General features: G+C 39.4%; 1 protein-coding gene across 2 annotated transcripts; it reads left to right on the forward strand.

Annotated features, from left to right (window-relative positions):
* The first annotated feature begins 755 nt into the window (after positions 1 to 755).
* Positions 756 to 4,495, forward strand: actb2 (actin, beta 2). 2 transcript variants are annotated; one of them, XM_055191230.2, is made up of 6 exons: positions 756 to 913; positions 2,220 to 2,349; positions 2,455 to 2,694; positions 3,005 to 3,443; positions 3,529 to 3,710; positions 3,813 to 4,495. In XM_055191230.2, the coding sequence occupies exons 2-6, from the start codon at positions 2,227 to 2,229 to the stop codon at positions 3,954 to 3,956; spliced, it is 1,128 nt and encodes a 375-aa protein (XP_055047205.1). In that variant the 5' UTR covers positions 756 to 913; positions 2,220 to 2,226; the 3' UTR covers positions 3,957 to 4,495. The 2 variants fall into 2 exon arrangements, with proteins under 2 accessions (XP_055047205.1, XP_055047214.1); XM_055191239.2 differs by lacking the exons at positions 756 to 913; positions 2,220 to 2,349 and adding an exon at positions 2,796 to 2,847 and having other exon boundaries at positions 2,628 to 2,694.
* Positions 4,496 to 13,056: the final 8,561 nt, after the last annotated feature.

Raw genomic sequence — 13,056 nt, forward strand, 5'->3', positions numbered from 1 at the left:
CTAAGAATATTTATGAATGAGAAACCACACATGCTTGGCAAACACCTATAGCTCCAAACCGTGGGAAGGCCAAAAGTGCTAACATTAACGTCATGTCTAATATAAACCTAGGTTAGGCCAATACAATCAGTCATCATGCACACGCCTATACACGTAAAAATCTACTTCTGTGAAATCCTCACAACTACAGGAATGCAAGCTCCATTCATACCAAGTTTCATAGTACAGTATTACCTAATGAGCCCAGAGCAAATAGTTGGTGTGATTAAAGAAGATACAATAACATTGAGTGTTGCATAGTCATTTTGATCCCTGGTGTCCCTATGCAAGCTTCCTAATTACATTAAGTGCAATTTCATGAGGGTGTCCCCTGCTGAATATCCCCAAACAGATGGTATAATAAGGGGTAAATTACCTATAAAGCTGCTGCTGCTGTAGTACAGTGTAAACACAGCACAGGATAAAGGAGGTTTCCACACAAGTATGGTCAATACTAGCATTTAGTAACCTTACATGGACTGACTAAATGCTTGAAGACAGCCTTAGTGGCGCTGCCACAACAAAGCACATCGTTACGGAAGACTTTGGTATAAAAATATTCAAATTAAAGAGACGATTTTCGTACATTTCGACTAGGCCTTGTTTTTCAAGTAGCTTCCCTTTCCTTCACTCTCAAGTTGCAAGAGGCAAGTGTAGCAATGTGCACGCGACAGCCGGGTGTGTGACGCTAGACCAATCAGAAGGCACAGCTCCGAAAGTTTACCTTTTATGGCTCGAGCCGGGCATATACCGTCGTATAAAAGAGCGCGCCCAGCTTTTCATCCTCACTTTGAGCTCCTCCACACGCAGCTAGTGCGGAATATCATCTGCTTGTAACCCATTCTCTTAAGTCGACAAACCCCCCGAAACTAAGGTGAGTTGAATTTTAAATGTTTTAAAGTGATTAGTTATGATCTCATTCGTAAACATTACCTTAAGGTTTTTCAAATGTATTCATAAAACATGACGCGTGATTTGACGCACTTACCGGTCTTTTGAGTCATGTATTAACTTTACAAAGAAAACGCAGTTGTATATTAATATTAAAGCAGCTTTATAAATCACTGCATTGTTATAGATTCACAAATAATTTAGTTTAGGTAGAAGTGATTGTTGGTGACCGTTGCCGGCACGACATTGAATGGGCCGGTGTGTCATTGTCTTTAAAAGGGTTTAATGATAACTTTTATTATGTGCGCAGGTTTACCTTGTAATCTAACAGTTAACTTTTTTTAAACGTGACTTGACACTTTTAGTCGTGTTAGTGAGGCATGTTACATACTTGATGGATAGCCGGCATGGGAAGTTCTTTTGTGCAGGCAGTGCTGCAGCAGGGTGTGACCTACTTTAGCTAGCAGGCTAACCAGTATTCATTAGCTATAATAACCTGATGAGTAACGTTATCTTTTATTCAGTTGCTATTTAAATAAACTGACTAGTTCATGAAATCATTTTAGCCTGTGGATCACTTTTCAGTTAAAGTGTGCTTTTATTTTGTGTGGTCCTTACGTTTTTCACAAAGATGAACATCCGGTGTTCACTTCAGTGCAGTTAAATTTTTAATTGTTTAATCAGTTTCAGTGCGTTCTGGTTGGATTAAAATTATGCAATGCGTTTCTAGGAAAAAACTAATTTTTTAATTAAAATAATTTTTAAGATTGGGCAATAAATTAATGGGTTAAGTTGGCTGTCTAGGATGCTCTTATAATGTGGAAGTCTGCACTTAAAGGAGCCGTTAAACCGATGACGAGCGGCTGCAGATCTGTGACGCAGTAATGTTGGGCAGCGACCCGTCGAAATTTGGCATCAAGCATTTTTTGGGGGCAGATATGTAAGAGGATGTAAAACTTGGTGTGTTTGATTCAGGGAGTGGTCGTGGCGTGATGAATGTCGAAATCCGTTTCTTTTTACTGAACCCTAGACTCTGGCTGAATGCCACGCCGCCGATAGCCGCAAAGCGGCTCAAACCATTGCCTTTTATGGTAATAATGAGAGAATGCAGAGGGACTTCCTTTGTCTGCCGTATCTGTGGGGCGCATTGTCGAACTCGAGCGCCCACTAGTGGTCGAACTGTAGAATGCAACACGAAACAGGAAGTTGACTCTACATGTTCAAGGAACTGTTGTGCAATCAGGGCAGTGCATTTCTAAAACGTTTTCTTTCTTTTATCTTTTCCCCAGTTCAGCCATGGAAGAGGAAATCGCCGCACTGGTTGTTGACAACGGATCCGGTATGTGCAAAGCTGGATTCGCTGGAGATGATGCTCCCCGAGCTGTCTTCCCATCTATTGTGGGTCGCCCCAGACATCAGGTGGGTGAATAATGAATTGTGTATTCTTATCCCTGTGAGAATTTAAAACTTTTTATAAAGGTTTTTTGCAGGAATAAGATTTTAACCTCTTTTCTTTTGTTACAGGGTGTCATGGTTGGTATGGGACAGAAAGACAGCTATGTTGGTGATGAGGCACAGAGCAAGAGAGGTATCCTGACCTTGAAATACCCCATCGAGCACGGTATTGTCACCAACTGGGACGATATGGAGAAGATCTGGCATCACACCTTCTACAACGAGCTGCGTGTTGCCCCCGAGGAGCACCCCGTCCTGCTCACAGAGGCCCCCTTGAACCCCAAAGCCAACAGGGAAAAGATGACACAGGTTGGTATTCCGTGCCCAGATATCTGAAAGTTATGAAATCCTTCCTCTGTCCTGTACTTCCTCATTTTAAGTTCTCCTGTTCATTCATTTACTTCCTCCAGGCTTTGTGTCTCCTGGCCTTCTGAGTTTCTCATCTTTTGCTGGAAGCAGCAGGTTATTCATACTTTGCCTGCCAGTTTTTGCAGTTTCCTCTGCACTCTTATCTGCACTTTCTTCACTTAGGATTTCCGACTAACCTCTGCATGAACGTGTGGGTTGCACGCTTGATCCACTTGAATATCGACTAATGTGTCGTCTCCTCTCTTTGCAGATCATGTTCGAGACCTTCAACACCCCCGCCATGTACGTTGCCATCCAGGCTGTGCTGTCCCTGTATGCCTCTGGTCGTACCACTGGTATCGTGATGGACTCTGGTGATGGTGTTACCCACACTGTGCCCATCTACGAGGGTTACGCCCTGCCCCACGCCATCCTCCGTCTGGACTTGGCTGGCCGTGACCTGACTGACTACCTCATGAAGATCCTGACCGAGAGAGGCTACAGCTTCACCACCACAGCCGAAAGAGAAATCGTTCGTGACATCAAGGAGAAGCTCTGCTACGTCGCCCTGGACTTCGAGCAGGAGATGGGCACAGCCGCCTCCTCCTCATCCCTGGAGAAGAGCTATGAGCTGCCTGACGGTCAAGTCATCACCATTGGCAATGAGAGGTTCAGGTGCCCAGAGGCCCTGTTCCAGCCATCCTTCCTGGGTAAGAAACATTTGGCTGTGACGTAGCTCCTGTTTTTTAAGACTGCTAAACGAACCAGTTTAACCTTTTTGGCTTTTCTCTGCAGGTATGGAGTCTTGCGGTATCCATGAGACAACTTTCAACTCCATCATGAAGTGCGACGTGGATATCCGTAAGGATCTGTATGCCAACACTGTATTGTCTGGTGGTACCACCATGTACCCTGGCATTGCTGACAGGATGCAGAAGGAGATCACATCCCTGGCCCCTAGCACAATGAAAATCAAGGTGAGCGTGGCTCGGTAGCCAGAATTGAAATCTGTAGGTAGTTTAAGCCTGTATAAAATTTTGCATTGTACATTTGTACTAATGCTGTTCTTGTCTCTTCAGATCATTGCCCCACCAGAGCGTAAATACTCTGTCTGGATCGGAGGCTCCATCCTGGCCTCCCTGTCCACATTCCAGCAGATGTGGATTAGCAAGCAGGAGTACGATGAGTCTGGGCCATCCATTGTCCACCGCAAATGCTTCTAAACGGACTGTTACCACTTCACGCCGACTCAAACTGCGCAGAGAAAAACTTCAAACGACAACATTGGCATGGCTTTTGTTATTTTTGGCGCTTGACTCAGGATCTAAAAACTGGAACGGTGAAGGTGACGGCAATGTTTTTTGGCAAATAAGCATCCCCGAAGTTCTACAATGCATCCGAGGACTCAATGTTATGTTTTTGTTTCTTTAGTCATTCCAAATGTTTGTTAAATGCATTGTTCCGAAACTTATTTGCCTCTATGAAGGCTGCCCAGTAATTGGGAGCATACTTAACATTGTAGTATTGTATGTAAATTATGTAACAAAACAATGTCTGGGTTTTTGTACTTTTCAGCCTTAAAATCTTGGGTTTTTTTCTTTGTTCCAAAAAACGAAGCTTTACCATTCAAGATGTAAAGGTTTCCATTCCCCTGGGCATAAGTAAAAGCTGTGTGGAACGTGGCGGTGCCAGACATTTGGTGGGGCCAACCTGTACACTGACTAATTCAATTCCAATAAAAGTGCACATGTGTAAAACATCATCTTACTTGCATGTGTTGTCTTTTCTAAAGTAAATTTGAGCATTAAATTAGGTTCATGCAACACACTGTTCCTAAAAAGGTGCAGGTAGGCTGTTTGGGCTAAGGTGACATTTGCACACAACCAAAATGGTTTAGTTTTGATGCTTTCATTATTCCATACATTAGTTACTTAAAGGGACAATATGAAAAGCCTTCAGATGATTCTTGGTTTTCATTTAAGGTGTTCTCAAATTTAGCTTAACTCTCCCTTTAGGTGTTTACAATGGATAGTCTTAAACCTTTGTGTAAGTTTGTATAATTTTTATTGAGCGCTGTATGAGACCAGCTGCCAGTATGGCCAATAACTGCTAACATTAGCACCATAGCTAAACATAAGTAACATTTTCTGAACAATTTATAATTTTGTTCGGGCCTTCTATTCATGCTAGTTTGCATGCATTTAGAAGTCTAATTTTGCTACACGTGGTGTTGCATTTCAAGTTGTACTTTATAAAACCTTACAGCAGATGGCGCTACAACCCCAGGCATGATTTCCTTTAAGAAAACCTCAACCATGATATAGTTAAAGCAAACTGGTGTATCTCATGGGAACAAATCAAATGTGGCCTATGCAGTTTGTGCTAACAATCTACACTTAAAGGTGCTGCTGGTAGATTGGTTACTTGATATAAATACATATAAATAAAGGTGCCCCAGTTGCATGTGATTCACTGCAAAGCTTGTCTTGTCTGACAGCACATGAAGAAAAATGATCTAGAGATTTCCCTATGTGGGGAAAAACAGATTCCTCATCATTTTTGTATTGTAGTTGCCTTTAAGTTGAACTTTGTGCTAAATGTTTTAAAACACGAACATTTTAACTTGCATAATACTGATTATCTAGATGTATCTTTGTTCATTTGCAGTCTCAAAAAGCTAATTTAAATAATTTAAACTGCAAACACGTCAGTCTTCTTTTGAACCTATAACCTCCTCCGTACATTCCCACATCTCTGCGTCTCTTGATTGTGATGGGGTTTGCTCGTGCACAAATGTTCTCCTCTATTCATGATTAAATAATTACACAGAAAACAGAGGCCACTAATAAGTGTGCAGTGGGCACCGTAGACATCAGCATTCACAATACCATTTCTAGTTGATTGCACAATTACTCAAGACACTCATCACGCAGACATCAACATTTACGACTGATTGCTTAATGCAAAAACCACTCAAGATTTGTTTAATTTTGATGTGATTTTATAATGAAGACAAACAAGGCACGGAGAGGGTACTGGTGGAGATGTATCTATATAATGATCAAACTCCAGTGGCATTAAATCCATTGTGTTAGTGGCCCTTCTGGATCTGTGGTCAAATGAGCACTGGAGGTCCCAAAGCAATTTTGTGGTCAGACTATAAGCACGTAGGAGGTGCCGTCTGCTCACAGGCCCTGTCCCCATCAGGACAGTCTCTCTTATCTGCCCAACTCTCCAGACTAAACCTTGAGAGAGGACATATTATCTGATTTTCGACCATAAGATATCTAGGCTGCCAGATGCTAAATATGTGTGGTGGTGATATCAACGTCAAGAAATAAATCTTTCCTTCAACTATAATTGATTAGGTACAGCGTCCTTGTAAAGTTTCATTTTAACAGAGCATTTTCCACATTTAGTACAGAGTGCTATTTTCTGCAGAGCCCAAGGGAGAGAAATAATGGCAGGTAACTCATCACCAAGAGACAGCTTTATAATATGTTACAGTTAAGCTTTTTAGGTGCTTTCGTGCTTTACGTGTTATTTCAATTTATATGAAATGTGTTGTTTAAATTACTTACGCAAGAACATAGATAGTCTCAAAGTATGGCATGTGCAAATGTTTCCAATTTTCTGTTCATTATATTTAAAAAATATTTTCATGGAACAAATCTCCCAAGTCACCTAACCCCAGTATAAACTAAAACATCTCCCTTAAACCATCAGGAAAGTGCTGAAGACTCGGAAATTAAGTAAGATGTTGTCTGACTAGATAATCAACAGGGGAATGAAATTCAAGCTGAGTTTAAATTTGGCCCCAAAATACAAAATATATTAAGAGAACTGAGAGCCATCTGGATGTCAAATCTTGAGCTATTTTAATAACTCGCATCTCATATTTCATCTTCTAGTCGCAGTATAATAAATCAAATCATGCAAATAAAAAGATGCTTTAATTCCAAGTTTAATTTGCATGTGGATTTAAAGGCTTTGAGAGCCATCAGCGGGATTCAATACAATGTCCCTTTTTACAAGATGTCACATTTATCATCAGCTTCATTACAGTTCTGTACAAGCCCTGCATACCACTGAATGATGTGCAGGACTGTCACTCCTCAGTCAATGTGTTGACATACTGTAATCACTTCATTGCTCTGACGTCTATAACAGCCACTGAGACACCAGCTCACCAAAAGCCCTTCTTCTTCATTTATAAACACACAGAGTGAGTAACTTATTACTAGTTTATTTTGAATAGCACATGCACAGCTGTAAAGCTGTATTGACCAATCAGCTTCCAGGACCGGAAGTAAGAAATAATTGACGACGGGTTGTTGAATTATTCGGAAATAATGCACACCCAAGGTAGTGTGGCACTTTGCGAAGTGGATGTGCATTATTTTCAAATAATTCAAAGGACTGAAGTCAATTATGGGTCAATGACGTAATGTTATTATTTTGGGTCAGTATGGTTCAATTAAATGTAAAAGGGTTCAAATTTCAAAATAAATTTGCAGATTACTTGCACACATTCTCTTTTTTTAGGAGGACCAAGTCTAAAATTTCTTGTTTTGTTTAATTTTGAAAGAATATTTGGGGGATAATTGCAAAAATGTCAATGTGGTGTAACTGTTCTGTGTCAATTGGTGTAACTAGTATTTTTATATAAATATATATTCATAAAAAAATGTTGAATAAAATATAATCATCTAGTTTAATGTAATATGATTTTTTTTACATACATTTTTACATATTATGTCAAAGATTACAAAACAGAGCTGTTTTCAGCATATGTCCGGACAAATATTACAAAAACGCATTAAAATTTACATTTAGTAACAACTAACAAAATTTATTTTCGTGAGATTTTTATTTTTTTATGATTACACTTACATGCCATCAAGGTAGATAAAATATTTATTTTTTTCTCATTCTTTGGCGGTTAAACCATTTGACATTTTCAGGTCAATTCAGTCATAACAAGTTTTTTTAAAAAGATTTTTGAATTTCTCATATTGCCAAACCGTTTTTGTCACTGACCCTTATTCTGCTTATAGCACGGTTACCACAGACATTACTCTGGTGTTTTTTAAAGGGAACATATCATGAAAATCAGACTTTTTCAATGTTTAAGTGCTATGATTGGGTCCCCAGTGCTTCTATTAGCCTAGAAAATGTGAAAAAGATCAACCCAGTAACTTAGTTTTGGTAAACCATTTTCTACAAGCATATGAAATTTGTCTCTCCTTATGATGTCATAAGGAGCTCTTATTATAGTAATACCACCCCTTAATCTGCACTATCCAATCACAGCAAAAGAGAAAAAGAGAGAGAAAATAATTCACAGCACAACTGAGTTTCAATTGCAACAAACCACCATCATTGTGATCAGTGTTTGCACTTCATCCGCTCATTTGCATTTTAAAGGACACACCCAAAACAGCACATTTTTGCATACACCTACAAAGTGGCAATTTCAACATGCTATAATAAATTATATATATAGTATTTTGAGCTAAAACTTCACATATGTGCTCTGGGGGCACCAAAGATTTATTTGACATCTTAAAAAAGTCTTGTGCCATGGCCCCTTTAAGACATTTTTACAGGTCAGGTGTGAATTTGCCGAAAAAGAATGCATACCTGTGGAACATTTCTCAACCAATCAGAATAAAGCATTCAACTTCCCAGTCATATACTCATAAGGTTTTTGAGAGCTGTTATAGTAATTTTATGATATGGATGTTTTATTGACTATGTATTTGCACCAATCTGTATGTCATGCAATCATTGTGTCTTGTGACATCATCAGTTCTCTATTTCTTTTGATATAAAATGTATTACTGATATTTTAATATAGACTCTTTTACTGTTTGTACACAATGATGACGTGTCAACGTATGCACGCGCATTTTGGCAACGGAATTCATCAACTTTTTCATCACATCTACCAGATCCGTGTACTATAGTGGAGTGGATAGAAGACGTTAGCAGATGGCCAAATATAAAGTGGCCAGATACATATATACGTACATTATATTATTGCAACCAAATGCAACAACCAGACATTTTGATGCTGGGAAACCATTTTGATAAACTTTCTGAGTTGCTAACACATTAGAACCACTAGGGAACAACACCACTTCTGTTGCCAAAAAGCGCGCGCAGGCTCTTTGATCACCTGGGCTGTGAAAAATTGTGGAAAAAATCCTGTTGAGTATTTATTTACAGTAGCCCGGTATACTCTCTCTGTGCTTTGTCAGCTCTAAACTGATTATCCCAAACAATCTTCACTGTACCATGGTACTGTCACTTTTTGTTTGTAAAGGTCTTGTTTCTTTCAGAGGATGATCTGTTTCTAGAAGGTACAGTAGGGGATGGCTGAGCCCACTCTTAGTGCATTGTGCTATTAAAAAAACAACACACTCATCCCCATCAGACAGGTAACAATGCTCCCAATGATTATATACATTTTCCTTTTGTATTTATAACCTGCAACGCACAACTGAAGGTGACATTCACGGGTTTATACAGAACAACAGATCCATCTTTCAATCTCCCTGCAGCATCCAAGACATTTACAGTGCAGTCATGAGATGGGAAGGTGGAAATGACAGCAAAAAAGCTGATTTTTCACCGGTCAACCTCTGTGTAACTCCCTTGTTGAGTGACATTTACTGTCAAAATGACAGAACAGAATCTATCAGGCAAATAATGACGTCTTTGTTGAGACAGGCAGCATCACAGCTAACTAACACTTCTTCAGAGCGAAGCACATCATGACTGCATAAAACCGAAGAGTATTTGTGTGTCGTAAAAATCATTATTACTACTGTTTAAAGCGGAACTGTGTTTTTTTAAATTGTAAAATAATTATACTCATATCCTAAAACAAAAATAATCCCAGATAACTGTAAGCAAACAGAAAAGGGTAAACACAGTGACTTTTTGAGCATCCCAAAAAACATGGGCTCAGTCAGTGGTGAGTTTAGGGCAGGACCAATGAAAGAAAGGGTGTCCTGTAAACCTGTTTGAAAACAATAATTTTTCGCAGTACCATCCGATAAGGCTAATGGTGCAGACATGACACACTTCACAATTTTAAAGATGTGTTTGAGCAGATGGATGCCTCTGACATAGATTGCCACTTTGTTTACGTGACTCACCGAGTCAAGCTGTTGAAAGCCCTCAGTAATGTTCCAGACACAGGGAGCGATCCGCATGGCCCATGGTCACACTCTCTAAACCTGGAGGATAGAGAGCAGCTGGACAGCACGCTTAATGGAGCCTACACTGCCGCACAATCACAGCTCCCCTGCTGCTCTCCAGATGCTTGAATCTACAGATGAAGGTCATCAATCAATCTGTAAAGACATGAGTGAAGAATGAAACTAATGAGCTCGTGGGACCATTGAACCCCTCGCCCTTTATCTTACTCTTTTTTTATTCACATAAGAGTTAATCCAGGGACAAAGTTATTGGGAACTGTGAAGTTTGCAGCAGGTATACAACAATTACCTTACTGTCTGTCAGTACGAAAAAATATTTATAATTAATGCTGCCACCTAACCACATTTTCAGCATAGCTGTTTAAAATGGTGGCACAACTGACAATTTCTCAAAAAAGAAATGTTTGTAAATGAGGACAAAATTTAAAAGAAGTAAAAAAACACCCCTTTTATTTATTTTTTAGGATGAAGAGGTACTTCTCCCGTTTTTAAATTCCTGTGTTTTTAAGTGACCACTGACCGTTAATTTATTTTATTTTTTGATAAATTTTTAACCATATAAAATCAAAACCTTTATAACCAACCTTCAATAAACATAAGTAAATAAAAAATCCCCTGCAGAATAAAATTGTTTAATTTGACTAATTCATACGCATGTTTTGTCATGTGACACACGCAAGAACCAGAGAGCCGCAAGAATCGACAGCCGGATGACGTCAAAGTACCGCGAGAGCGAGAAGAAATTTGACATCGTATGATTTCTCGAATCATTCTCGCGGAACTCTGACGTCATCTGGCTGTCGGGTCTTGCGGCGCTGCATGAAGTCGATCTAATTGCCGCCATTTTTTCAGGCAATATGCTGATCTGTACGTTGTTATGGATACGTGACATATGGATTGACAAATTACCTAAAAAAAAATACAAATATGAATCGTTTTGTCTCACAAACGTATCGTTTTGCTTCAGAATACATATACTGGAGTCATTTGGATAACTGTAAAGGATGGATGTAAGTTAATGTGTTTTTGGAGCTTTCCCGTATTTACCTCAGAAGATAACATGACGCAATTTTTGGTATAAAATGAATAGTTTTGAGTTTAACTGAAGAAACAAAAAGTCATATTCATATACATCTGGGATGGCATGAGGGTAAGTATATTATGATAAAATTTTCATGTTTGGGTAAGCTATTCTTTAAAATAACAAATCCTTTAAAAACTACATCTGATAGCTACAATTAAACTGAAACACTACGCAAAAACTAAAAGCTAAGCATACTAACTAGTAATATCTGTTAATATCTGTAGTATTAGATATTAACTATGGTAATAGTCTCAAAGTAGCTTTAACACTGTTTGCTATCCGCCAGATAGATGGGCCCCACATGCAAATTTTGCACACACACACACACACACACACACACACACACACACACACACACACACACACACGCACACACACACACGCACACACACACACACACACACACACACACACACACACACACACGCACACACACACACACACACACACACACACACACACACACACACACACACACACACACACACAAACAACTGTGGATTAGATCCATTTCAAGTTAGAAAGTGCAGAGATGTGCAAGATCCGATTGAACATCACAGTTGCCATCTACCTGCCTGCAGGGCGAAGAGACTGGTGAGTCCACGCACGCACCTCCCTCTGCAGGCCCGGCACCACAAGGCAGCTGAATGATAAAGAGGTACACGTTTATTTTCCACATCCTGGCATCAGTCAACGGTGACTGAACTCTGCTTTCAACACGCAGTTTAGAGGATGGAGCTCAGCACTTCAGGTGTGTTTACAGTGGACTGGATCTTCTGATGCGAGGAGATGAAGCACCTCCGGGCAGGCTGGGTGCTGACAGCGTCTTCTACTCTGTTTGTTCTCTTTAGGGGTGCGGCGGCACTGGGGCCAAGGGGCTCGATGGGGCGTCCATCTGGGTCTCCTTTCTGACTGTCAGAATCTTTGAGCCTCTAAGCAACATACGTTCATTCAAAGCATTTACTTCAAATGAACTCCTTTAAGTAAAGAAGCATTAGTCTGGAAATGATAAAAACATTGAAAACCATCACATCAGTTGCCTGAGTGCAAACTGCTTATGCATTCGTATTTAAAATGCACACTTTTTGTTATTACTGGAAAAAGAGTCTTTTCAGCTGGAGATGCTTTTATCAGATAATAACCAGATAGTGAGTCATTTGCGAACACAGCAGCTTTCTATGCAGTTCTTTTTATGAAGCAGTACAAAGAAAATGTCGTCCACAATCAAAACATTTTAAAAGCACATCATGGAAATGACGGAACGGAAAAGAGGTTTCAGATGGAAAAATAATAAGAAAGGCATTTTTATCATTCCAAATTCAGATTTAAAGCTATTGAGTAAAACGAGAATTTGTTGTATACTAAACATGCCAAACACAAACACAGATCTTTTATCCGTGCAAGCTGCTCTCAGATTTTGTCTCTAAAAAAATTCATATTTTTATATATTTTTACACTTATTCAAAATTCACAGTACTGTAAATGGGAGTGACCGAGTTCCAGTTTAAAATGTTGACAATTTCCACTTTATCCATGTAATAGCCTCAAACTGTTACTCTATGCAAATTTCACACATAAATATAGTGGGCTTTTCTACATCTATGGTTAAAAAATATAAAATACGTTCCTAACTAGAGTTCTCCCAATGAACATCGGCCCTTTCCACCATTTATGGTTCATACCTAACATTTATAGCCGTGCTTATTTTGAAATTATTTTAAGGAACCCTGCCACCCCCCACAAGTTTACTAGCTAACCACAGAAACTTAATGAACCACGACACAGCTATAAGACAAAGTAATAGCATCCTAGTCTAGTTTCGTGCGCTTTGTTCAGAATAATAGCCAATGCATACAGACAACTGCGCTGAGCTTCATTACGTCCTACCTTTTAAAATGGTGACAGTCAAAATGCCGAAATGTTCATTAGACTGAGTGAGGATAACTTGATTTGAAGTGATTCCCTGTTTAAACGCACTTAATTCTGGGACAGGGCTTGATGGATGTCAGT

The sequence above is a fragment of the Misgurnus anguillicaudatus genome, chromosome 19 (assembly GCF_027580225.2).
Source record: "Misgurnus anguillicaudatus chromosome 19, ASM2758022v2, whole genome shotgun sequence".
In the NCBI taxonomy this organism is placed as follows: Eukaryota; Metazoa; Chordata; class Actinopteri; order Cypriniformes; family Cobitidae; genus Misgurnus; species Misgurnus anguillicaudatus.

Bases quoted from the DNA above. Each gene is read 5' to 3' on its own strand.
- actb2 (XM_055191230.2), top strand. From the start codon at position 2,227: ATGGAAGAGGAAATCGCCGCACTGGTTGTTGACAACGGATCCGGTATG. The intron at 3,444-3,528 runs GTAAGAAACATT...TTTTCTCTGCAG, and splicing joins GTTCCAGCCATCCTTCCTGG to GTATGGAGTCTTGCGGTATC. The intron at 3,711-3,812 runs GTGAGCGTGGCT...TTGTCTCTTCAG, and splicing joins CTAGCACAATGAAAATCAAG to ATCATTGCCCCACCAGAGCG.